Here is a 22,312-nt window from a genome sequence, read left to right as displayed (position 1 = left end):
GCTGGGGTCAATCGGCCGTAGCTCCACTGATGCCCAATGCTTTTTGCCCATTTAGCTGAGTGTTTCCTTCGTGGCGTTTGTTGATTCCTCTCAGCCGATGGGTCCGGCTTTCTCAATCCTTGTCCTGGGTAGTAGCTGCTCTTCCTGCCCTCTGCCAAGCATGTGATGCATTGAAATCCATTGACACCCAGCCAAGAAGAGATTGTTCTGCTGCTGGACTAGATGTCTCCGCCTCGCCCGTGCGCGGAATAACATGGGCTGGGAGCAAGGTGGCAGAAGCAGCACCCTTCTCATCCGGCGCATGGCATGATGCCTGGTCCCTGCCCGCCCCAGACTCTATCCAGCACCTTTTTGAGCAGTCCATGGATGCTGGGACAGTAGTAATTAGCCAGCTTGCGATCATGGGAAGCAATCCCTCTGAGGTGTGGTAGATCTTCAAAGATTGCCAGTTAATATCCACAGCTTGCCTGGGCAGGAGGAGGAACGAAAGCCCATTAGGCAATGACCTAAATCCCAGCCTGGTGCCATGAGAACACGCGTGTCCATGGGCTGGTGCCAGTCCTCTTCCATGGCTCACCAGGCTTGGGTGTGACCGTCAATAGCTTGTCAACAGCCGCATGGTGCCTGGCAATTTCTTTAATCCAAGGAGTTCGCAGGCTCTGTGCCAGATTCCAGTTTCACAGGGTTCAGTGTGAATCGTCCGTAGCTCCATTGGAGTCAATGGGGCCAGATCCCAGCTGGGGTCAATCGGCCGTCGCGCCATTGGAGTCCATGGGGCCAGTTTCCCCTCCACATTTTATTCTGATGACGTATGATTTGTAGCTCATAGTTTCATTGTGTTTAAGGCCAGAAGACAGTAGCTTGACCATACCACAGGCCAGAGAAATTCACTGCATTCCCCATGGATTGAGCCAGTAACTTGTGCTGGACTAAAGCGTCTTCCAGGAGGGCCTCCAGTCGGACTGGGAGACCCCACGAGATGGACAATCCAGCCCTGCCCTGGAGCGTTTGTCCCAGTGGTTAATCGTCTGGCTGTTCAAAATCGGTGCCTGATTTCTAACTGGAATGCGTCTGGCGTTAACTCCCAGCCATTGGTTGTTGTTCAGCCTTTTCTCCCCTAGCTTCAAGAGCCTGTTAGTACCTGTGTTTTTCTCCCCATGAAGGTCCTTACACACCTCATGACCGCTTTGATCAGCTAAACAGATCAAGCCCCTCTGCAGTTGTTTACAACAAACCCCAGAGCTGGGCGCATCATCCCAGAGTCGCTCTCTCCAGTGCCCTCCTCGGCTCCCCCTCACTGGCCCCGTTTACACCCGGGGGCTCCTTTTCCCCCCAGCCGCACCCTGGGAGCTCCCATTGAGTCACTTATCTGCTGCGAACCCTAGAACCTTTCCAGGGCCCCTGTTTTCCAAGCTACGGCCCCCACTCAGGAGATACAGCCTGCATTCCTTGCTTGCATTTGGCCGGATTTAGGCTGACAGGGCCCAGTTTCCCCCGATCCAGGTCACTCTGTAACACTGCCCTCTCCTGGTCGTCGTTTGCCAATCAGCTGTGATCTTATACCGAGGCCCAGCTCACCGCTGTGAACGCTGAGCAGCGTCGGGCCTCTATCCCGGGGCTTGCTGCCCAGGTGTGCCCCCTTGAGGCACTCTCACCTGTCCCAGGCAGTGGGGTGGTTGGGTCTAACTGGAGTCCTGCTCCTTTCCGAGCATCGAGGTCCAGTTCCGCTTTGGCCTGTCATCAGAGTCGCCTTAGCTCCAGGTCTCCTCCCTCCACAGCTCTGATCTCCGGCCTTTAGGGCAACAGCTCAGCTGGGTCCAATTCTGATCTGAGCTTGATCCATGCACCAGATGGGTGTGAGGCTCCCCGGGGCCTGAAGCTCTGCAGAGCCTCAGCCGGTTGTCTTAACCTGGTAGCCACTCCACGGCCAGCCGGAGGCTGCGGCTGATGGGACCCTGGCCCACTCGTGACGATGCCCTGATTGGAGGAGCCCGTTGCACTATTTAAGCTGGGGGAGGCACAGGAAGTTGTCTGTGCAACTGAGCGAATTCCTGGCTGGCTGCTATGTTGGAGCCGGACTTCTTCCCCGGCTCCTGAGCTGTGCCTGGCTCCTGATCCCAGCCCGGGTCCTTGACGCCAGCTCCAGCTCCGACCCTTGGCTCAGCTCCTGACTCCAGTTCCCAGCTCCCACCTGTGAATCCTGGCTCCGACCCTTGGCTCAGCTCCCGACTCCCGTTCCCAGCTCCCACCCGTGAAGCCTGGCTCCAACCCTTGGGTCAGCTCCCGACTCCAGTTCCCAGCTCCCACCCGTGAATCCTGGCTCCGAACCTTGGCTCAGCTCCCGACTCCAGTTCCCAGCTCCTACCCGTGAATCCTGGCTCCGACCATTGGCTCAGCTCCTGACTCCAGTTCCCAGCTCCCACCTGTGAAACCTGGCTCCAACCCTTGGCTCAGCTCCCGACTCCCTTTCCCAGCTCCCACCCGTGAAGCCTGGCTCCAACCCTTGGCTCAGCTCCTGACTCCAGTTCCCAGCTCCTACCCGTGAAGCCTGGCTCCAACCCTTGGCTCAGCTCCTGACTCCAGTTCCCAGCTCCCACCCGTGAAGCCTGGCTCCGACCCTTGGCTCAGCTCCCGACTCCAGTTCCCAGCTCCTACCCGTGAAGCCTGGCTCCGACCCTTGGCTCAGCTCCTGACTCCCGTTCCCAGCTCCCACCCGTGAAGCCTGGCTCCAACCCTTGGGTCAGCTCCCGACTCCAGTTCCCAGCTCCCACCTGTGAATCCTGGCTCCGACCCTTGGCTCAGCTCCCGACTCCCGTTCCCAGCTCCCACCCGTGAAGCCTGGCTCCAACCCTTGGGTCAGCTCCCGACTCCAGTTCCCAGCTCCCACCCGTGAATCCTGGCTCCGAACCTTGGCTCAGCTCCCGACTCCAGTTCCCAGCTCCTACCCGTGAATCCTGGCTCCGACCATTGGCTCAGCTCCTGACTCCAGTTCCCAGCTCCCACCTGTGAAACCTGGCTCCAACCCTTGGCTCAGCTCCCGACTCCCTTTCCCAGCTCCCACCCGTGAAGCCTGGCTCCAACCCTTGGCTCAGCTCCTGACTCCAGTTCCCAGCTCCTACCCGTGAAGCCTGGCTCCAACCCTTGGCTCAGCTCCTGACTCCAGTTCCCAGCTCCCACCCGTGAAGCCTGGCTCCGACCCTTGGCTCAGCTCCCGACTCCAGTTCCCAGCTCCTACCCGTGAAGCCTGGCTCCGACCCTTGGCTCAGCTCCTGACTCCAGTTCCCAGCTCCCACCCGTGAAGCCTGGCTCCGACCCTTGGGTTGTCTCCAGGCTCCGGCCCTCGGGTCAGCTCCTGGCTTGGGTTCCTGTCTCCTGACTCCGACCACTAGAGCTGACCACCCAAGGCCTGGGCAGGACGGTGGGCCTCTTGGCCTCCATTATCCCTTTGTTTCCCATGTGCGGTTTATACACCCGGCCTAGTATTGTGGTAGCAGCTCAAAGCAGAGCCAAGTGGGGAATGGAGTTTTCAGCTGACCCGAGAAATCTGGGAGAAAACGAAATCCCATTAGACTTGAACTACACCACAGCTCAATTTTGGCCATTGTGGATGTTTTTTACCTTGTGTGTGTGTGTGTGTGTGTGTCTGGGCTGTCCCCTGCTGGAGGGGCTGGGCCGTGCTCTGTGTGTGTGTGTGTGTGTCTGGGCTGTCCCCTGCTGGAGGGGCTGGGCCATGCTCTGTGTGTGTGTGTGTGTGTGTGTGTCTGGGCTGTCCCCTGCTGGAGGGGCTGGGCCATGCTCTGTGTGTGTGTGTGTGTGTGTCTGGGCTGTCCCCTGCTGGAGGGGCTGGGCCCTGCTCTGTGTGTGTGTGTGTGTGTGTGTGTCTGGGCTGTCCCCTGCTGGAGGGGCTGGGCCCTGCTCTGTGTGTGTGTGTGTGTGTGTGTGTGTGTGTGTGTGTCTGGGCTGTCCCCTGCTGGAGGGGCTGGGCCGTGCTGTGTATGTGTGTGTGTGTGTGTGTGTGTGTGTGTGTGTGTGTCTGGGCTGTCCCCTTCTGGAGGGGCTGGGCCCTGCTCTGTGTGTGTGTGTGGGGGGGGGGGGTGTCTGGGCTGTCCCCTTCTGGAGGGGCTGGGCCCTGCTCTGTGTGTGTGTGTGGGGGGGGGGGGTGTCTGGGCTGTCCCCTGCTGGAGGGGCTGGGCCCTGCTCTGTGTGGGTGTGTTTTAATGGCCAAACTTAAATCTGAAATGCCATTTAGAAATGAAAAAGCCAAAATGAAACATTTTGGCTCTTGAAATCCCCCTGCCGCCGCCAATAGTTTTGGACCCTGGAAAGTGAATTTCTCAATGAAAAAACAATCCGCTGGAAAAAATTCACTGGGCTAAACACTCTGAGGGCACACGCTGTCCCAGCTGGCTTGTGTGGGACAGGGGCAGTTTTGACAAATGTCCCCACTGGAACATTTCCCTTTTCCATCCCACGCCCCTCCGGTTTTCCAAAGTTTCCCTCTGATATTTCAACCATTTGTTGGGGGACCCAAAACATCCCAATTTTTTCACACACCAAACAAGGGGGAGGGATAGCTCAGTGGTTTGAGCATTGGCCCCCCGCTAAACACAGGGTTTGTGAGTTCAATCCTTGAGGGGGCCATTTAGGGATCTGGGGCCCAAATCTGTGAGGGACAGTACTTGGTCCTGCTGTGAAGGCAGGGGGCTGGACTCGATGACCTTTCAGGGTCCCTTCCAATTCTAGGAGATAGGCATAAGTTGGTTCAAAATTTCAGCTTGTGTCCAAAAAGGTTGTAAAAAAGGCTTGAAACAGCAAGGAAATGGTTTGGAATTACACCAGCAAAATTGTTCGTAGGACCTGACTTGATTTTTGTTTCATCTTGAGACAGGAAAAAATAGTTTGGAATCACAAAACTTTCCCCGGGGTTTTGAGTGGGACTCACGACAGGTGGTTTGACCGTAGGTAACTGCAGAGCCGCTGGGCTGCATCCCTTGAGTCATAGGGTATGTCTACACTACGGGATTAATCCGAATTTAGATAATTCGGATTTGAAAAACAGGTTGTATAAAGTCGAAATGAATGCGGCCACACTAAGCACATTACTTCGGTGTTGTGCGTCCAAGTACCGGGGCTAGCGTCGATTTCTGCACCGTTGCACTGTGGGTAGCAATTCCATAGCTATCCCATAGTTCCCGCAGTCTCCCGCGCCCATTGGGATTGTGGGTTAAGATCCCAGTGCCTGATGGGACAAAAAACATCGTCGCAGGTGGTTCTGGGTACAGCCTCACCTCTTCCCTCCCTCCCTGCATGAAAGCAACGGACGGCAGACAACCATTTTCGCGCCTTTTTTCCTGGGTGGGTGAACACTGCAGACTCCATACCACGGCAAGCATGGAGCCCGCTGAGCTCAAGACAGCAGTCATGAATATTGTAAACACCTCGCGCGTTCTCGTGGAGTTTATGCTCAGCCAGGACCAGAGAAACGAGGCGAGGAGGCAGCGGCGGCGGCAGCGCAGCGACAAGCATGATGAGGACATGGACACGGATACAGAATTCTGTGAAACCACGGGCCCCGGTGCTTTGGAGATCATGTTGTTAATGGGGCAGATTCTATCCATGGAACGCCGATTCTGGGCAAGGGAAACAAGCACAGACTGGTGGGACTGCATAGTGTTGCAGGTCTGGGACGATTCCCAGTGGCTGCGGAACTTTCGCATGCGTAAGGGCACTTTCATGGAACTTTGTGACTTGCTGTCCCCTGCCCTGAAACGCCAGAATACCAAGATGAGAGCAGCCCTCACAGTTGAGAAGCGCGTGGCGATAGCCCTGTGGAAGCTTGCAACGCCAGACAGCTACCGGTCAGTCGGGAATCAATTTGGAGTGGGCAAATCTACTGTGGGGGCTGCTGTGATGCAAGTAGCCAAAGCAATCACTCAGGTGCTGCTACGAAAGTTAGTGACTCTGGGAAATGTGCAGGCTATAGTGGATGGTTTTGCTGCAATGGGATTCCCTAACTGTGGTGGGGCAATAGACGGAACCCATATCCCTATCTTGGCACCGGAGCACCAAGCCACCGAGTACATAAACCGCAAGGGGTACTTTTCAATGGTGCTGCAAGCACTTGTGGATCACAAGGGACGTTTCACCAACATCAACGCGGGCTGGGCGGGAAGGGTTCATGACGCTCGCGTCTTCAGGAACACTACTCTGTTTAAAGGGCTGCAGCAAGGGACTTACTTTCCGGACCAGAAAATAACCGTTGGGGATGTTGAAATGCCCATAGTAATTCTTGGGGACCCAGTCTACCCCTTAATGCCATGGCTTATGAAGCCATACACAGGCAGCCTGGACAGGAGTCAGGAGCTGTTTAACTACAGGCTAAGCAAGTGCAGAATGGTGGTAGAATGTGCATTTGGCCGTTTAAAAGGTCGCTGGAGATCATTATTGACTCGCTCTGACCTCAGCCAAAGAAATCTCCCCATTGTTATTTCTGCTTGCTGTGTGCTCCACAATCTCTGTGAAAGTAAGGGGGAGACCTTTATGGCGGGGTGGGAGGCTGAGGCAAATCGCCTGGCTGCTGATTACGCGCAGCCAGACACCAGGGCGATTAGAAGAGCACACCAGGAAGCGCTGTGCATCAGAGAAGCTTTGAAAACCAGTTTCATGGCTGGCCAGGCTACCGTGTGAAATATCTGTTTGTTTCTCCTTCATGAAAACCCTCCCCCTTTACTGACTGATTTTCTGTAAGGAACCCACCCTGCCCCTTCCCCCAGCTTTCTTTCAAACCAAATAAAGTCACTATCATTTAAAAATCATTTATTCTTTATTAATAGATTAGAAAAAGAGGGAGGGAACCCGGGTGGTATTTGGGAGGAGGATTGCTGGGAAGGAAAAAGCCACAAAGAAAAGGTTAAAAAAATGACAGCCTTTTGCTTGGGCTGTCTACTGGGGTGGAATGGGAAGGTGTACGGAGCCTCCCCCCCCCCGCGTTCTTACACGTCTGGGTGAGGAGGATACGGAACATGGGGAGGGGGGAGGGTGGAACAGGGGCTGAAGCGGCAGTCTGTTTTCCAGCAGCCGTTCCTGAACCTCCACCAGACGCCGGAGCAGCCCCAGCGTTGCATCCTTCATCCTCTGGTCTTCCTGCCGCCACCTCTCATCTCGAGCGTCTCTCCTCTCCTCACGTTGGTCCCTCCTCTCCTCACGTTGGTCCTTCCTGTCCTCACGTTCACTGACTTCTTTCCTATACTTTGAAACTGTTTCCTTCCACTCATTCACATGAGCTCTGTCACTGCGGCTGGATTCCATAATTTCCGAAAACATCTCCTCTCGCGTTCTCTTCTTACGACGCCTTATCTGTGATAACCTTCGGGATGGAGGAGGGAGGCTTGAGGAATTTGCAGCTGCTGTAGGGAGGGGAAAAAAGAGAGAATTGTTTTAAAAGCTACATTTTGCAGAACAATGCTTATACTCTTTCACGGTGACCAACACTGTTCACATTACATAGCACATGTGATTTCTGTGCAAGGTCGCATTTTGCCTCTTAATGCTGAGTGCCTGTGGCTTTGCTGCTAGAGATCACAGGTCTGGGCAACAGAATTCGGCTTGCATGCAGCCATGGTAAGCCATTGTTTTACAGCTTCTGCACCCTCCTTTCCCACATACCAAGCATAGCCTGTAGAGTGCTGCAGAAGCCTGGCCAATCTCAGCCAGTTGGGGGGGGGGCGGTGTGGGGGGGCTTGTCTGGGCCCCTTCAGGCAAGTAGAGTGCTGCGGTTTTTCTGTTAACATTCAGCAGCACCAGAAAACAAACTAACCACCCCCCCTCTCGCCATGAATTCTCTGGGATGATCACGGTACCCCTCCCCCCACCGCGTGGCTGGTATCAGGGAAGATCCCTGCAGGCACCAAACTACCCCCCCCCGCCGCCGCCCCCCTCCCGCCATGAATTCTCTGGGATGATCACGGTACCCTCCCCCCACCGCGTGGCTGGTAACAGGGAAGATCCCTGCTAGCCAAACGCGAAAAACTCAGGGCCAATTTCCCATCTGCGCTTGGCTAACTGCAGGGAAGGATTTATTTTCCGCCACAGGCAAACAGCCCAGTAGGAACGGCCACCTCTGTCCCCTTAATTAAGTTCCCGTATTTCAACCAGGTTACCAGGAGTGATATCACTCTCCTGAGGATTACACAACAAGATAAAGAACGGATGTTGCTTGAATGCCAGCAAACACCGGGACCATACGCTGCCAGGCTTTGTCAGGCAATGATACCAGATTACTTGCTGCAAGCATGGCGTGGTCAAGTGTCCTACCATGGAGGAGGGAATAAGGATGCACTGCCCAGAAACCTTCTGGCAAGGCTTTCGGAGTACCTCCAGGAGAGCTTCATGGAGTTGTCCCTGGAGGATTTCCGCTCCATCCCCAGACACGTTAACAGACTTTTCCAGTAGCTACAGACTTTTCCAGTAGCTGAACTGACCGCGAATGCAAAGTCAGGCAAAGTAATCATTAAAAACCGTTTGCTTTTAAAACAAGTTTTATATTTTAAAAGGTAAACTCACCTGAGGTCCCTTCCATGGGGTCAGAGTCTTGGGTACTGGCTTGGGAGGCTTGGGAGGGTACTTCAGTCAGGGTGATAAAAAGATCCTGGCTGTTGGGGAGAATGGAGTGCTGTGTGCTCTCTGCAAGCTCATCCTCCTCCTCCTCCTCCTCCTCCTCTACCCCATCGGCAGAATCCTCAGGCGTCGCTGATGAGACTATCCCCGACCCAGAATCCACGAACACAGGTGGGGTAGTGGTGGCAGCCCCCCCTAGAATTGCATGCAGCTCGGCGTAGAAGCGGCATGTCCGCGGCTCTGACCCAGAGCGACCGTTTGCCTCCTTTGTTTTTTGATAGGCTTGTCTGAGCTCCTTGACTTTCACGCGGCACTGATCTGAGTCCCTATTGTGGCCTCTCTCCATCATGCCCTTGGAGATTTTTTCAAAAGTTTTTGCATTTCGTCTTTTAGAACGAAGTTCTGCAAGCACTGAATCCTCTCCCCATACAGCGATCAGATCCAGTACCTCCCTCACGGTCCATGCTGGTGCTCTTTTTCGATTATCAGCCTGCATGGTTACCTGTGCTGATGAGCTATCTGTGGTCACCTGTGCTCTCCACGCTGGGCAAACAGGAAATGAAATTCAAATGTTCGCGGGGCTTTTCCTGTCTACCTGGCCAGTGCATCCGAGTTTAGATTGCTGTCCAGAGCGGTCACAATGATGCACTGTGGGATAGCTCCCGGAGGCCAATACCATCGAATTGCGGCCACACTAACCCTAATTCGAATTGCTAAAATCGATTTTGGCACTACTCCGCTCGTCGGGGTGGAGTACAGAAATCGATTTAAAGGGCCCTTTACATCGAAATAAATAGCGTCGTTGTGTGGACGGTTGCAGGTTTAATTCGAATTAAAGCTGATAAATCCGAATTAAAGTCGTAGTGTAGACCAGGCCATAGATTCATAAATTCCAAGGCCAGAGGGGATCACTGTGATTATCCAGTCCAGGGGTTCTCAAACGTCATTGCACCACGACCCCCTTCTGACAACAAAAATCACTACATGGCCCCAGGAGGAGGGACCCGCCGGAGCCCCCCCGCCTTGCTCTGGGCAGAGGGAACAAAGCCGAAGCGTGAGCCCTGCCGCACCAGGCCGTGGGGCCAAAGCCAAAGCTCAAGCCCTGCCATTCCTGGGGGGGGGCAAAGTCAAAGCCCAAGGGGCTTCAGCCCCTGGCAGGGGGCTTGTAGCCTAAGCCCCACCACCCAGGGCTGAAGGCCTTGGGCTCTGGCCCTGGGTGGTGGGAGTCGGGCTATGGCTTTGGGCCCGGATCCTAGAAAGTCTAACACCAGCTCTGGCGACCCCATTAAAATAACATTGTGACCCACTTAAGAGTCCCGACCCACAATTTGAGAACCCCTGATCTAGTCTGACCTCCTGTATAGCCCAAAACTTCCCCCAAAATAATTCTTAGAGAAGATCTTTTAGAAAACCATCCACTCTTGATGTAAACATTGTCAATGATGGAGAACACACCCTCCACGATGCTCGTTAATTATCCTCTCCATTAAAAAGTACATCTCATTTCCAGTCTGAATTTGTCTAGCTTCAACTTACTGCCGTTGAATTGCGCTAGACCTTTCTCCGCTAGATTGCAGAGCCCATTATTAAATATTTGCTCCCTGTGTAGATTCTCCCTGGCCTGTTGCTGGAAATATCTCCAGTGGTTTCACGCAAAAATTCCCCTTTTGAGCAGAGGTGGAGGCCGGGAAAGTTCAGCCCTACAGGGAGTGTCTGCACGACATGGTCTCCAAAGCAAGGCCCTGCTGCCTCTCTGCTCTAGGATAGCAGAAATCAGGGCCTTGATGCTCCGCTTGCCATTGGAGGAGACAGCAGCGCTACGGAGGCTGGCTGTATTCTCTGCGCAACGTGTTGATTTATACTGTAGATACTAGTCCTAGAGCAGAGGCGGTCACAAACGGCCACAGTGGGCATACTCAGCTCAAGCACCAACAACCAGGGAGCAAGTGGCCCTCATTAGAGCAATTAAGGAAGGAGCCAATTTCCCTGCTGCTTGCAACAGATCTGCTACAAAAAAAACTACAGCACAAAATTAACAACAACGGGCACTTCTTCAAAGGCTGGCCACTGCCCATGCATTAAGGGAAAGAGCTTGTAAGAGCATATGGAATAGCGCCACCTGGTGACCATAACAATAGAATCATTCTGCACTGCAGCCCTGTTGAGGCTGGTACCTGGTCGGGGTCTGTGCAGTGGCTGGCACCACGGGATCCCCAATCTCGGACGGGATCTGTGCAGCACCTTGCACAGCAGGGCCCTGATTTCGGTCAGGGTCTGTGCAGTGCCTGGCACAACAGGGTCCCCAATCTCGGTCAGGGTCTGTGCAGCGCCTGGCACAATGGAGCTCATGTCTGGGCTGTAACTCTTAGATGCTACCATAATACCACTAATAACTTTTAAAATATACGTCACCCTTTGTCCTTCGAGTATATTGGGAGTGAATTTAATTTCTGTTTGCTTTTGCTTGTCGTTACTCAATAACCTAATTTAACCCAATCTCATCCTGTTTTGCCCTCAGTCTGTCAAACATTCCAAGTACTTCTGTGTTATTGTAGGGCCTAACACAACACGCACCATCACAAACTAAAGACTCCCCCACTGCACCCTGTAGCCTTTTAATGTCTTGAAATGAAGCGGCCTCTCTTTATTTGCAACTGGAGTGTAGATGGGCCCTTCCGCTAGGGCATCTTAGTGGGAGTGGTAAATAATGATGTGGTAAACATGAAAGAGGACAGGACACTGACTCAGAGTGATCTGTATCTGGGGCCCACAAATGTGCCTTAAAGTGATAGACTCAAGGAGCTCAATTTATTCAGTTTAACACAAAGAAGGTTGAGGGATGACTGGATCCCCGTCTATAAGTATCTACCTGGGGAACAAATACCTAATAACAGACTCTTCCAGCCAGGGGGTGGGGTTAGACCTTCCTCTGCTGGATTGAAGCTGAAGTTAGACAAATCCAGACTGGAAATAAGGCATACAGTTTTGACAGTGAGAGTAATTAACCACTGGAACAATTCACCAAGGGGTTGTGGTGGATTCTTCATCGGGGACAATTCTAAAATCAAGACGGGCTGTTTTTTTAACAGCTCTGCTCCAGGAATTATTCTGGCGCAGTTCTCTGGCCTGTGCGATACAGGTCAGATTGGGCGCTTACAGTGGGCCCTTCTGCTCTGGGAATCTAGGAATTCCTCAGCACACAGAGGTGAGTGATTCTGGGGAGGGGCCCGTCTTGAGGCACCACGTGTTGAAACCAGAGCTTCTTTCCGCTTGTCTGAACCTGATGAGTGTTGGAGCTTAAAGCGCCCAGCCTAGGGACCCCAGTGAGTTTTGCTCCATTAATGACCTATATCCCCAGTGGCCTGCTTGCATGTCAGTTTCTCTGGGCCTCCACCCCAATAAAAGTGACTCACACAGGGACATTTTTGCTTTATTGCAAGGAGGGGGCTAAATTAAGGAGGCGTCTCCGACGGAGCGAACGCTTGCCATTGCCTGGGGCCGCGGGCTGGCTGGGGGTTAAAAGCAGGCAGCCCAGGGGAGTGCGGCGGGCAAGACCAGGGAGCTAAGCCAGGCTGGATCCAAGCCGCCTGGGTGCCAAGCAGGGCGTGGGGCGAGTGCTGCTTGTGGAGGCGGTGGGGCAGGATCTGACTCGCTGAGCCCAGGTTGGTGCGGGCGAGACAGGGAGAGAGCCAGGCCAGTCCTGCAGGAGGAGGGCAGTGCGGGCTTGGTAGCCTGGGACCGCGTGGAGCTGTCGGGTTGAGTCCAGACTCGTCCAGGAGGTGGTGGCTGCTTGCACCGCGGCAGGGTGCTACTCCGGAAAACCCACCTTGTAGGTTTGGGAAGGGAGCTGGGGTCTGTCGGGGTGTGTGCGCTTCTGTTTAACTCTGTTTGTGTGTATGCATGTTTTGCTCTGATCATGTGTGCACACATGTATGTATCATATGTGTGTGCCCCTGGGTATTTAAACATGTCTGTGAGCATGTATGTGTTACACATGTGTGTGTGCTTCCATGTGCCTCTGCATGTGTGGCTACATTTGTGCGTGTGCACACATATATATGGATTATGTCTGTGCACACATGTTGGTGTCATGTATGTGCCTCTGTGTACTTAAATGTGTGCATGCATGTATGTATGACATGCGTGTGTTTGTTTGGGTGTGCCACTGCATGTGTTGATGTGTTCATGCGTGTGCGTGTACACATGTGTATGAGACGTGTACTGCTGTGTGTGTTGATATATTTGTGTGGGCATGTATGTGTGGTGTATGTTTGCGTATGTGTGCCTCCACGCATGTTAACGTGCTGGTGTGTGTAGGCATGTGTGTGTATCTCTGTGTGTGCGCATGTATGTGTGTGCCTCTGCGTGTGTATAAATATATGTGCACACGTGTGTGTCTCTGCATGAGTTTAAATATACATGTATGTGTATGTCTGGGGCATACATGTGTGTGTGATGCATGTGTGTGCCCCTGTGTTCGTCTGTATGTGTGCTCATGTATATTTGATGCATGTGTTTGTCACTCTGTGTGTTTAAATGTGTGTATATATTTATGTGTGTGCCCATGAGTATATTTAAATGTGTGTGCTTGTATGTGTATGTGTGTGTGGGGGCATATGCAAGCACATGTGACTGTATTTAAATGTGTGTTAGAGTGTGTGTGTGCACTTGCATGTGCGAATGTGCATACATGTGTGTGTCTGCGTGTGTTGTGCACACGTGTGTCCATGTGGGTACTCGCATGTGGATATTCACATGTGGGCAGTTTGAATGTGCATTTAAATGTGTGTGAAAATGTGTCTTGAAATGTGATTGTGGGGGGAGTAGGCGTGTGCGAATGTGTGTTGAAACGTGTTTATGTGGATTACTTGCGTATGTTCATGTAGAGGCGTGTGAGAGTATTTAAATATGTGTGGTCATTTCTGTTTGCACTGGAGATAGATAATAACACCTCGCTCTTGTCAGAGCTTTCCATCAGGCCATTTAGGAGGGTGGGGTCATTGTCCCTATTGCACAGATGGGGAAATTGAGGCACGAGGGGGCGGAAGCAAAACTGGGACTAAAACCCCAGTTGCCTGAGTCCCACTCCAGTGCTCTTTCCACTAGGTACCACTACCTACACGTGGAGGGTGGGACCTGGACTAGTGTGTTTGGGGACCTGCCTGTGGGCAGGTCGCTCATTGACTGATTGCACCCAGTAGGGTGACCAGATGAGAGGAAGAAAATATCGGGACACATTGGGGGGAGATTTTATCGTAACGTCTGGTCACCCAAGCACCCAGCAATGCTGGGTCTAAAGCCGTGAGCGTCTGTCTGCTGAGCTGAGGAGCCAGCCACAGACTCATACGCCTCTGTAGTGCCCAGCCACCAAGGGGAACCAGAAATGATCTGGTGATGTGCAGGTTACAGGTGTAATTAATTTCCATTGGAGTCAGTGGGGCCAGATCCCAGGTGGTGTCAATCGTCCGTAGCTCCATTGGAGTCAATGGGACCAGATCCCAGCTGGGGTCAATCGTCCGCAGCTCCATTGGAGTCAATGGGGCCAGATCCCAGCTGGGGTCAATCGGCCGCAGCTCCATTGGAGTTATGTGAGGATCTGGCCCACAGATGCTACCCTTTCCGTATGCCAATATCAGAACCGTCAGCAGGTCTCAGTGGGTGGAGGCTGTGGGGTCTAGGGGCAATTCTCCGTTCATGAGCCCCTTTCTGTCTCCTCCCCAGAGCCAGCAGCCTTCTGCCCTGCCCATCGCCACGACTGAGCGCCATGGAGCTGCTGGGCCTCGTGCTGCTGCTGGTGACTGGGGGTGAGTGTGTGTGTCTGTACGTGGGTCTCTCTGGGGGGGTCTGCGGGTGCTGGGGAGGTGGGCTTCCGCGTGTGTGAGCACGTGACACGCCCATTGGTCGTCCAGCTGTAACTCCTGCCCCTCTCCCCCGCAGGCATGGCGCAGGACACTCCCAGGATGTTGCGGGGTTTCCAGTGTCGGGAGCACTCCCAGGCTTGGATCGCGGCACTTTTTGATGGGACCCATTTCCGGTGCACCGGCACCCTGATACACAGGCAGTGGGTGGTGACGGCTGCTCGGTGCAAAACCGGCCGGTAAGTCTGTCCATGGGCTGGAGGGTCAAGGGGCTGCTCGGCGTGAGGGAGCCCTCTGCGCTGCAGGGACTGTTCTTCCAATGGAAGGGGGTTCTCCAGTCTGCCCTTAACTCTGCCCCTTTGGGTGGGTGTGTCCTTAACACCACCCCCGTGCATGTGTGTGCCCTTAACGCTGCCTCCTTGTGTGTACAACGTTAACTCCGCCCCCTTGGGTGTGAGTAACATTAACTCCACCCCTTTGGGTGGGCATGTCCTTAGCTCCACCCCTTGGGTGTGACTGACTTTAACGCCGCCCCTTGGGTGGATGTGTCCTTAACTCTGCCCCTTTGGATGTGTGGCTTTTAACTCTGCCCCCTTAGGTGTGTTTATCCTAAGTCCCCCACTTTGGATGAATACCCTTAACTCCACCCCCTTGGGTAAGTGTGTGTACTTAACTCTGCCTCCTTGCGTGTGTCCTTTACTTCGACCCCTTAGGTGAGTGCCCTTAATTCCGCCCCTTTTGTGTGAGTGCCCTTAACTCTGCCCCTTGTATGTGTGTGTGGCAGTGTATGTACGTCCTTAACTCCACCCCTTGTGGGAATGCCCTTTACTCTACCCCTTTCATTGTCTCATAGATCCCAAGGCCAGAAGGGACCATTCTGCCCATCCATCCTGCCCCTCCTGCATAGCTCAGGCCGGAGAACCTCCCTCGGGGATGCACTGAGGGTGCTCTAGCTTGAACTGGGCTGGAGGCAGAAATCCGTGTGGGAGGGTCTCCGGACTGGGCTGTGCAGGGGGCTTAGACTGGAGGGTCTTTTCTGGCCTCCTGTGGGTGCCATCCTGGCTCCCTCACAGTCAAGTGGAGTTTTGCCCTGGGCTTCAGTGTGGCCGGCATTTCACGCAGCCATGTCCCCAGTGACCACATCCCCTTTCTACTGCAGCGCCCTGAACGTCCGCCTGGGGGAGCACAACCTGTGGCATCTAGACTGGTCAGAGCAGCTGACCATGAGCTCCCGGGTCATCCCGCACCCCTTGTACAACAGCAGCACCAGCCAGAACAACATCATGCTGGTGAAACTCCTGGTGCCGGCCATCATGAACAGCAAAGTTAAGCCGCTCCCGCTGCCCAGGAACTGCCCCCGCCCCGATTCGACTTGTGTGCTGGCTGGGTGGGGCACCAGCGCCTTCCAGAAAGGTAGAGGAGCAAAACCAAAACCAAAAAACAGCCCAGGTTTTTACCAGGGAGGGTGACTAACCATTGGAGCAAACTGCCCAGGGACGGGGCACGAAGGAGCTGGGAGTTGGGGTGGATCACAGCCGCCGCATGAGTCAGCCATGCCCGGCTGGTGCCAAACAAGCAGATGCAGTTGTAGGTTGCGTTAACAGAGGCATAGCCTGCAAGTCACGGGAGGTGAGAGCACCACTCTGCTCGGCGCTGGTTAGGCCTCAGCCGAAGGACTGTGTCCAGTTTTGGTCACTGCTGTATAGAGAGGGCCAGATTCACCTTTTGTGCACCCCGGTGCCTGGACCATGGCCCCTCCCGCGCTCTGCACCAAGGCCCAGCTCCCTCTCTCACTCGGCCTCTTCCCCCTGAGACCCACCCACTGGTCACACAGGGATGGAGCGGAGTAGGGCTGCCCAGAGGATTCAGGGGGCCTGGGGTCTTCGGCGGCGGGGGTCCTTCCGCTCCGGGTCTTCGGGGCACTTCGGTGGCAGGTCCTGGAGCAAGTGAAGGACCCGCCGCCGAATTGCCACCAAAGACCTGGAGCGGAAAAAGCTCCGGGTCTTCTGCAAAGGGGCCTTCACTTGCTCCGGGTGTGTTCGGGACCTGCCACCGAAAACTCTCGTGAGGGCCCCTGAAAACTCTCGTGGGGGCCCCTGCGGGGCCCGGGGCCTGGGGCAAATTGCCCCCCTTGCCCCCCCCCCCCCGGGCGGCCCTAGAGTGGAGAGGAGAGAGTGGTGGGCAAGGCCTCAGGGCAGAGCGGGGGGCAGGCCCATGGTCCGGGTGCTGTGGCCCCTTCTGAGCGTTTGCCCGGTGCCACGGCACCATTGTAAACCCAGTACTGTGTATAGAAAGGATGTTGTCACATACTCGAAAAGCTGCCATAAAAGAGATGGAGAAAAGTTGCTCTCTCTCGCCACAGAGGGCAGGACGAGAGGCAACGGGGTCAAACTACAGCAGAGCAGATTTAGATTAAAGCACAGGAAAAACTGGCTAACTGTAAGAGCAGTCGGGCAATGGACCAGACGCCCAGGGAGGTCTTGGAAGCTCCTTCACTGGAGGTTTTGAGAAGAGGTTGGACAGCATCTGTCTGGGATGATTTGGACACAACTAATCCTGCATCTTGGCAGGAGATTGGACTAGCTGACCCTTGTGGTCCCTTCTAACCCTGTGGGTCTATGATTCTATGGTGTATTCTCCAGCGCTTGGCATCTTCTAATCTAGCCTGGAGGCCCGTCTGTAAAATGCTTCCATTAAACCTGAATTATTGAGCTCAGGACAGGGGGAACTGGGAGAACTTCTCTGGCCTGGATTGTCCAGGTCAGAGTATGATCTGGTGTTTTTTTCTGACCTTACGCTCTGTGATGATTCTATGAAATGTGTTCCAGTCCTAGGCAAATTTGTGAGGTTTTGAACAAACTTGAGATCTCGAAAATTTTCCCAAGCTGAAACTCTTGGGGGAAAGAACGAAATCCGATTTGTGTTTCCATTTCGAACTTTCCCAAGCCAAAAATGTGGCAGCGGGGTGAAAAGAAATCTGATTCGGCTTTCAATTTCAAACTTTCCCAATGGAAAATCCGGGGGGAGGGGGGGAAGGGGGGGGAAAGAAAGAAATCCAATTCGGGTTTCAATTTTGAGTTTACATTTTTTTTTTTCATTTCAATTTTGAAATGAAAAGTGGTTTTTGAAGTGAAAGAAACCTGGCGAGTCCTGCTGGGAAAATGTCAAACGGGGCCCCTTCCACCGCTTTGAATGGTGTTTTATCTCCAGAATTAGCAAACTGGGAAATTTATCGCAGCTGCAGCCTTGTTGCCGGGAAAGATCCAGTTTCAACAAATCGCCATTTTTTGAATGAGAATCCCCCAAAAAGCAACCTGCTCGGGGTGCAGCTGATCTCCAGTTCGGTGTCGGGGAGGGATTTTCCCCAGGTTGGATTGGCAGAGAGCATGGGTGGACTTTTTGCTGCTCTCTGCAATGTGGGGTGTGGGGCGCCTTCCGCGATAATCTGAGTATATCTCAGGTGATGAATTCCCATGGTCTTCTGCTTTGGTAGCACCTCGATCTCTCCTGTTCTCTGCCTGTGCACACAGCAGTTTAATCTCCTGAGGACTGAAATGCGTTGGTCTAATTAAAGTCTTCGAGCGCAGTGCAGGGTAATTGAGTGGAGTCTCTGCCCTCTGCTATACAGGAGATCAGACTAGACGATGGAACGATCCGCTCTGGCCTAAACTCTATGAATCTAGGAGCTCAGCAAAAGAGCTGGAGCATGAGACAGGAATCTAGGATGGGGATGAAGGGGAACCCATCGGCTGAAGCTGTGTTCTTCCCTTAGGAGCCCACACTAAGACTGTGAGAGGCACCAGGATGACACCCAGAGATAGATGCTACATGAGAAAGGGGCCCAAGATAGATAGATAGATAGATAGAGGGGGTGGATGGGGATAGATAGATAGATAGATAGATAGATAGATAGATAGATAGATAGATAGATAGGGTGGATTGGGATGGATAGATAGAGGAGGCGTGTGGGGATAGATAGATAGATAGATAGATAGATAGATAGAGGGAGTGGATGGGGATAGATAGAGAGGTTGTATTGGGATAGATAGATAGATAGATAGATAGATGGATGGGGTGGATGGAGATAGATAGATAGATAGATGGGTGGATGGGTGGATGGGTGGATGGGGATAGATAGAGAGATAGATGGGGTGTGTGGAGACAGATAGATAGATAGATAGAGGGGGTGTATAGGGGTAGATCGATACATAGATACATAGATAGATAAGAGCCCCACGTAGATCTCCTGGATCCAGCCTGGGCTGAGCATTTACTAGAAATCAGGAGACTCTCGCTCGTTGTCTCTCCCGCAGTCCGCAAGTCTCCAGGCCAGTCTCGCTGCAACGATCAGCTGCTGCACTCCGACGTCCTGCTCTGTGGGAATATCACGGTTCTGCCTGACAGCCAGTGCCAGGACACCCGCCCGAACCGCATCACCCCCAACATGATCTGTGCCGGCGTGATCCACGGGGGCACTGACTCCTGCCAGGTGAGGGGCACGTGGGTGGGTGAATGTGGTGTGCCCCCCACCCCACTGGGGCAGGATGGAGGGGCAGGACAGGGCGGGCTGGAGGGGGTGTATGAAGTGTGGCGCTCCCTGCTGGGACAGGATGCAGGGGGGTGGGACAGAGCGGGCTGGGGGGTTGTATGGGATATGCCCCCTCGCTGGCGCAGGACAGGACGGGTGGGGTGTGTGTGTATCGGACGTGGAGCTCCCCTCTGGGGCAGGACGGAGGGGATGGGATAGGGCAGGATGGGACTGTATATCGGATGTGGAGCCCCCTGCTGGGGCAGAATGGATGAGTGGGAGAGGGTGGGCTCAGGGGATGTATGGGGGGTGGAGCCCCCCACTGGGGCAGGATGGAAGGGGCGGGACATTTTGGGTGGGGGGCTGTATGGGGTGTGGAGCCCCCACTCTGGGGCAGGACAGAGTGGGTGGGACAGGGCGGGCTGGGGGCTGTATGGGATGTGGAGGCCCCTGCTGGGGCAGGACCGAGCGGGCGGGACAAGCCTGCAGAAGTGGTTGAGATTCCCACAGTCTGGGCTGTCCTGGAGCTCAGAGCCAATGATCACAGCCATCGTCTCTCGGTCCCTTCTGCTTTCGCTTCACCCAAAAACAACTGGAAGGGGCTGGTAGGCGAAAACTGCCAAATTAACTCTCTTCAAAACACTGCAACTCATCGATTGTCCCGTCACCTCAGCCTGGCTCGGGTGACGCGCTCAGCTCCCAGCAGCGGCGGCGAGGGGCGTCAGGCTCGAAGCGTTTTTGCTGGGCTGACCAGATAGCGAGTGTGAAAAATTGGGACACTTTTTGGTGGGGGCATCGTTGTGTATATAAACAAAGCCCCTCAGATTGGGACATCTGGTCACCCTAGTTTTAGCCCAAAGACTGGGGTTACTCTCTCGGCGTCCGGTCAGTGCAGATCCAGCCACGCGGGATGGACGTGACTTTTCCAGCCAAACCCTCCCCCCCTGAAATGGCGGGTTTCCGCTCTCCGGGCAAACAGGGACGTGGAAGAAGCAGCCTGAGATTGCGGCCCCCAAGTTGGACATGGCCGTTTGCTGGGCAGCTCTTGCGCGGCCATGTTGGTTCGTTGGCGGGGGACCTCGTTAATGACGCTGGGATTGTTCCGATGCCCGGCTGTCTTCGCTTGCTTCTGAACGGTCTTCCTTCCCCAGCCCTTCTGGAGAAGCACCCAGTGGATTCTAGCCCCAGCTCTGGGAGGGGAGTGGGGTCTAGTAGGTTAGAGCAGGGGGGCTGCAAGTCAAGACTACTGGATTCTATTTCTGGTTCTGCCGCTGATTTCCTGTATGACTTTGGGCACGTCCCTTCCTGCCTTTGTTTCTCTTTCTACCCTTAGTTCATTTAGATTGTAACTTCTTGAGGGCAAGGACTGGCTATACAGTGTGCCTGGGGCCAACGCTGGGCCCTCCTGAACTGAAGAGCCCAGCTCAGGCATAATAGATCCACATCCTCTGTGACTGGCGCAGGGTATTGGACATAGTGGATTACACAAGCCCATATCTTGACTTTAGCAAAGCTTTTGATATGGTCTCCCACAGTATTCTTGCCAGCGCGTATGGATTGGATGAATGGATTATAAGGTAGATAAAAACAATGAGGAGTCCATTGTTGGTTTTGTGGCTACAGACTAACATGGCTACCCCTCTGATATAAGGTGGAAAGAAAGCTGGCTCGATTGTCAGGCTCAACGGGTAGTGATCAACGGCTTGATGTCTAGTTGGCAGGCGGTATCAAGCAGAGTACGCCAGGGGTTGGTCCTGTGGCTGGTTCTGTTTAACATCTTTATTAATGATCTGGATGATGGGATGAATTGCACCCTCAGAAAGTTCGCAGATGACACTAAGCTGGGGGGAGAGGTAGATACGCTGGAGGGTAGGGATAAGGTCCAGAGTGACCTAGACAAATTGGAGGATTGGGCCAAAAGAAATCTGATGAGGTTCAACAAGGACAAGTGCAGAGTCCTGCACTTAGGAATCCCAGGCACTGCTACAGGCTGGGGACTGGCTAAGCAGCAGTTCTGCAGAAAAGGACCTGGGGATGACAGTGGATGAGAAGCTGGATATGTCAGCAGTGTGATCTCGTTGCCAAGAAGGCCAACGGTATATTGGGCTGCATTAGTAGGAGCATTGCCAGCCGATCGAGGGAAATGATTATTCCTCTCTATTCGGCACTGGTGAGGCCAAATCTGAAGTATTGCATCCAGTTTTGGGCCCCCCACTACAGAAAGGATGTGGACAAATTGGAGAGAGTCCAGCTGAGGGTAACAAAAATGATCAGGAGGCTGGGGCACATGACTTACACGGAGAAGCTGAGGGAACTAGTGTTATTTAGTCTGCAGTGAAGAAGAGTGAGGGAGGATTTGATAGAAGCCTTCAAACTACCTGAAGGGGGGGTCCAAAGAGGATGGATCTAGACTGTTCTCAGTGGTGGCAGATGACCGAACAAGGAGCAATGGTCTCAAATTGCAGTGGGGGAGGTTTAGGTTGGATATTAGGAAACACTATTTCACTAGGAGGGTGGTGAAGCACTGGAATGGGTTATCTAGGGAGGTGGTGGAATCTCGCCATCCTTAGAAGTTTTTAAGGCCCGGCTTGACAAAGCCCTGGCTGGGATGATTTAGTTGGGATTGGTCCTGCTTTGAGCAAGGGGTTGGACTGGATGACCTCCTGAGGTCTCTTCCAACCCTACGCTTCTATGATAGGCCTGGCACATTCATTCTGAAAGGCAGGGTTGGGGAGCGAAGCCTAGGTCTGTCGCATGAGGGACCCAGATTGGGCTCTCTACGTGTCCTATTAATGCACTTTGTGGCGCTTGCCCTGCAGGGAGACCCTGGCTCGCCGCTCGTCTGCCAGAGGGAACTTCAGGGCATCGCTTCCTGGGGCTTCGAAGGATGCTCCCGGCCCAAACAGACTGGCGTGTTCGTTAAGGTGTGCAACTACAACACTTGGCTGCGGGAGACCATGAAATCTGGCTGACCACGCCTGCCGGGATGGGAGCGTTGGTGAGGAGACAGCAGAATAAACCAGTGACAACAGTGGCCCTGCTTCTCTGGTGTCTCCTTCCCGCATGGCCACGCCTGCCACTCGATCCATCAAGGGACTTAGGTGGCCATGCAACACTGATGTGCACGAGAGCCCTGCTCAGCTAGCCCCACAGGTGCCTAACCCCCCTCGGCATCTACATTTGGACTGGTCCTGTCTAATTCCACCGCCCCACCTTTAACAAGCTCCACAGTGCCGGTCGCTCGTATCTAAATCCCAGAGGGATTCTCAAGCGTGCTCCCATGCTGTCACGAGACCAGGCCGCGGGGGGC

General features: G+C 53.9%; 2 protein-coding genes across 4 annotated transcripts; one reads left to right on the top strand and one right to left on the bottom strand.

Moving 5' to 3' along the window:
• Nucleotides 1-6,861: 6,861 nt before the first annotated feature.
• Nucleotides 6,862-8,982, bottom strand: LOC128827449 (uncharacterized). The gene is made up of 2 exons (XM_054011324.1): nucleotides 8,563-8,982; nucleotides 6,862-7,406 (listed from the first exon to the last, which is right to left on the bottom strand). The coding sequence occupies exons 1-2, from the start codon at nucleotides 8,963-8,965 to the stop codon at nucleotides 6,943-6,945; spliced, it is 867 nt and encodes a 288-aa protein (XP_053867299.1). The 5' UTR covers nucleotides 8,966-8,982; the 3' UTR covers nucleotides 6,862-6,942.
• A 2,743-nt stretch (nucleotides 8,983-11,725) lies between these two features.
• Nucleotides 11,726-22,036, top strand: LOC128826979 (trypsin-like). Of its 3 annotated transcripts, none has more exons than XM_054010594.1 (6): nucleotides 11,726-11,821; nucleotides 14,338-14,420; nucleotides 14,554-14,713; nucleotides 15,634-15,887; nucleotides 18,788-18,963; nucleotides 21,822-22,036. In XM_054010594.1, the coding sequence occupies exons 2-6, from the start codon at nucleotides 14,381-14,383 to the stop codon at nucleotides 21,972-21,974; spliced, it is 783 nt and encodes a 260-aa protein (XP_053866569.1). In that variant the 5' UTR covers nucleotides 11,726-11,821; nucleotides 14,338-14,380; the 3' UTR covers nucleotides 21,975-22,036. The 3 variants fall into 3 exon arrangements, with proteins under 3 accessions (XP_053866569.1, XP_053866571.1, XP_053866568.1); XM_054010596.1 differs by lacking the exon at nucleotides 11,726-11,821 and adding an exon at nucleotides 12,172-12,278; XM_054010593.1 differs by lacking the exon at nucleotides 11,726-11,821 and adding an exon at nucleotides 12,296-12,445.
• The last annotated feature ends 276 nt before the right edge of the window (nucleotides 22,037-22,312 follow it).

This window comes from Malaclemys terrapin, chromosome 21 (genome assembly GCF_027887155.1).
Source record: "Malaclemys terrapin pileata isolate rMalTer1 chromosome 21, rMalTer1.hap1, whole genome shotgun sequence".
Taxonomy (NCBI): Eukaryota; Metazoa; Chordata; order Testudines; family Emydidae; genus Malaclemys; species Malaclemys terrapin.
The sequence above is the reverse complement of the archived record's forward strand: the minus strand, read 5'-3'. Positions and strand labels throughout refer to the sequence as shown.

Coding starts and splice junctions, on each gene's coding strand:
- LOC128826979 (XM_054010594.1), top strand. CDS start 14,381: ATGGAGCTGCTGGGCCTCGTGCTGCTGCTGGTGACTGGGG. Junction 15,888..18,787: donor CACCAGCGCCTTCCAGAAAG/GTAGAGGAGCAA, acceptor TCTCTCCCGCAG/TCCGCAAGTCTCCAGGCCAG. Junction 18,964..21,821: donor GGGGCACTGACTCCTGCCAG/GTGAGGGGCACG, acceptor CTTGCCCTGCAG/GGAGACCCTGGCTCGCCGCT.
- LOC128827449 (XM_054011324.1), bottom strand. CDS start 8,965: ATGATGGAGAGAGGCCACAATAGGGACTCAGATCAGTGCCGCGTGAAA. Junction 7,407..8,562: donor CCCCATGGAAGGGACCTCAG/GTGAGTTTACCT, acceptor CCCTCCCTACAG/CAGCTGCAAATTCCTCAAGC.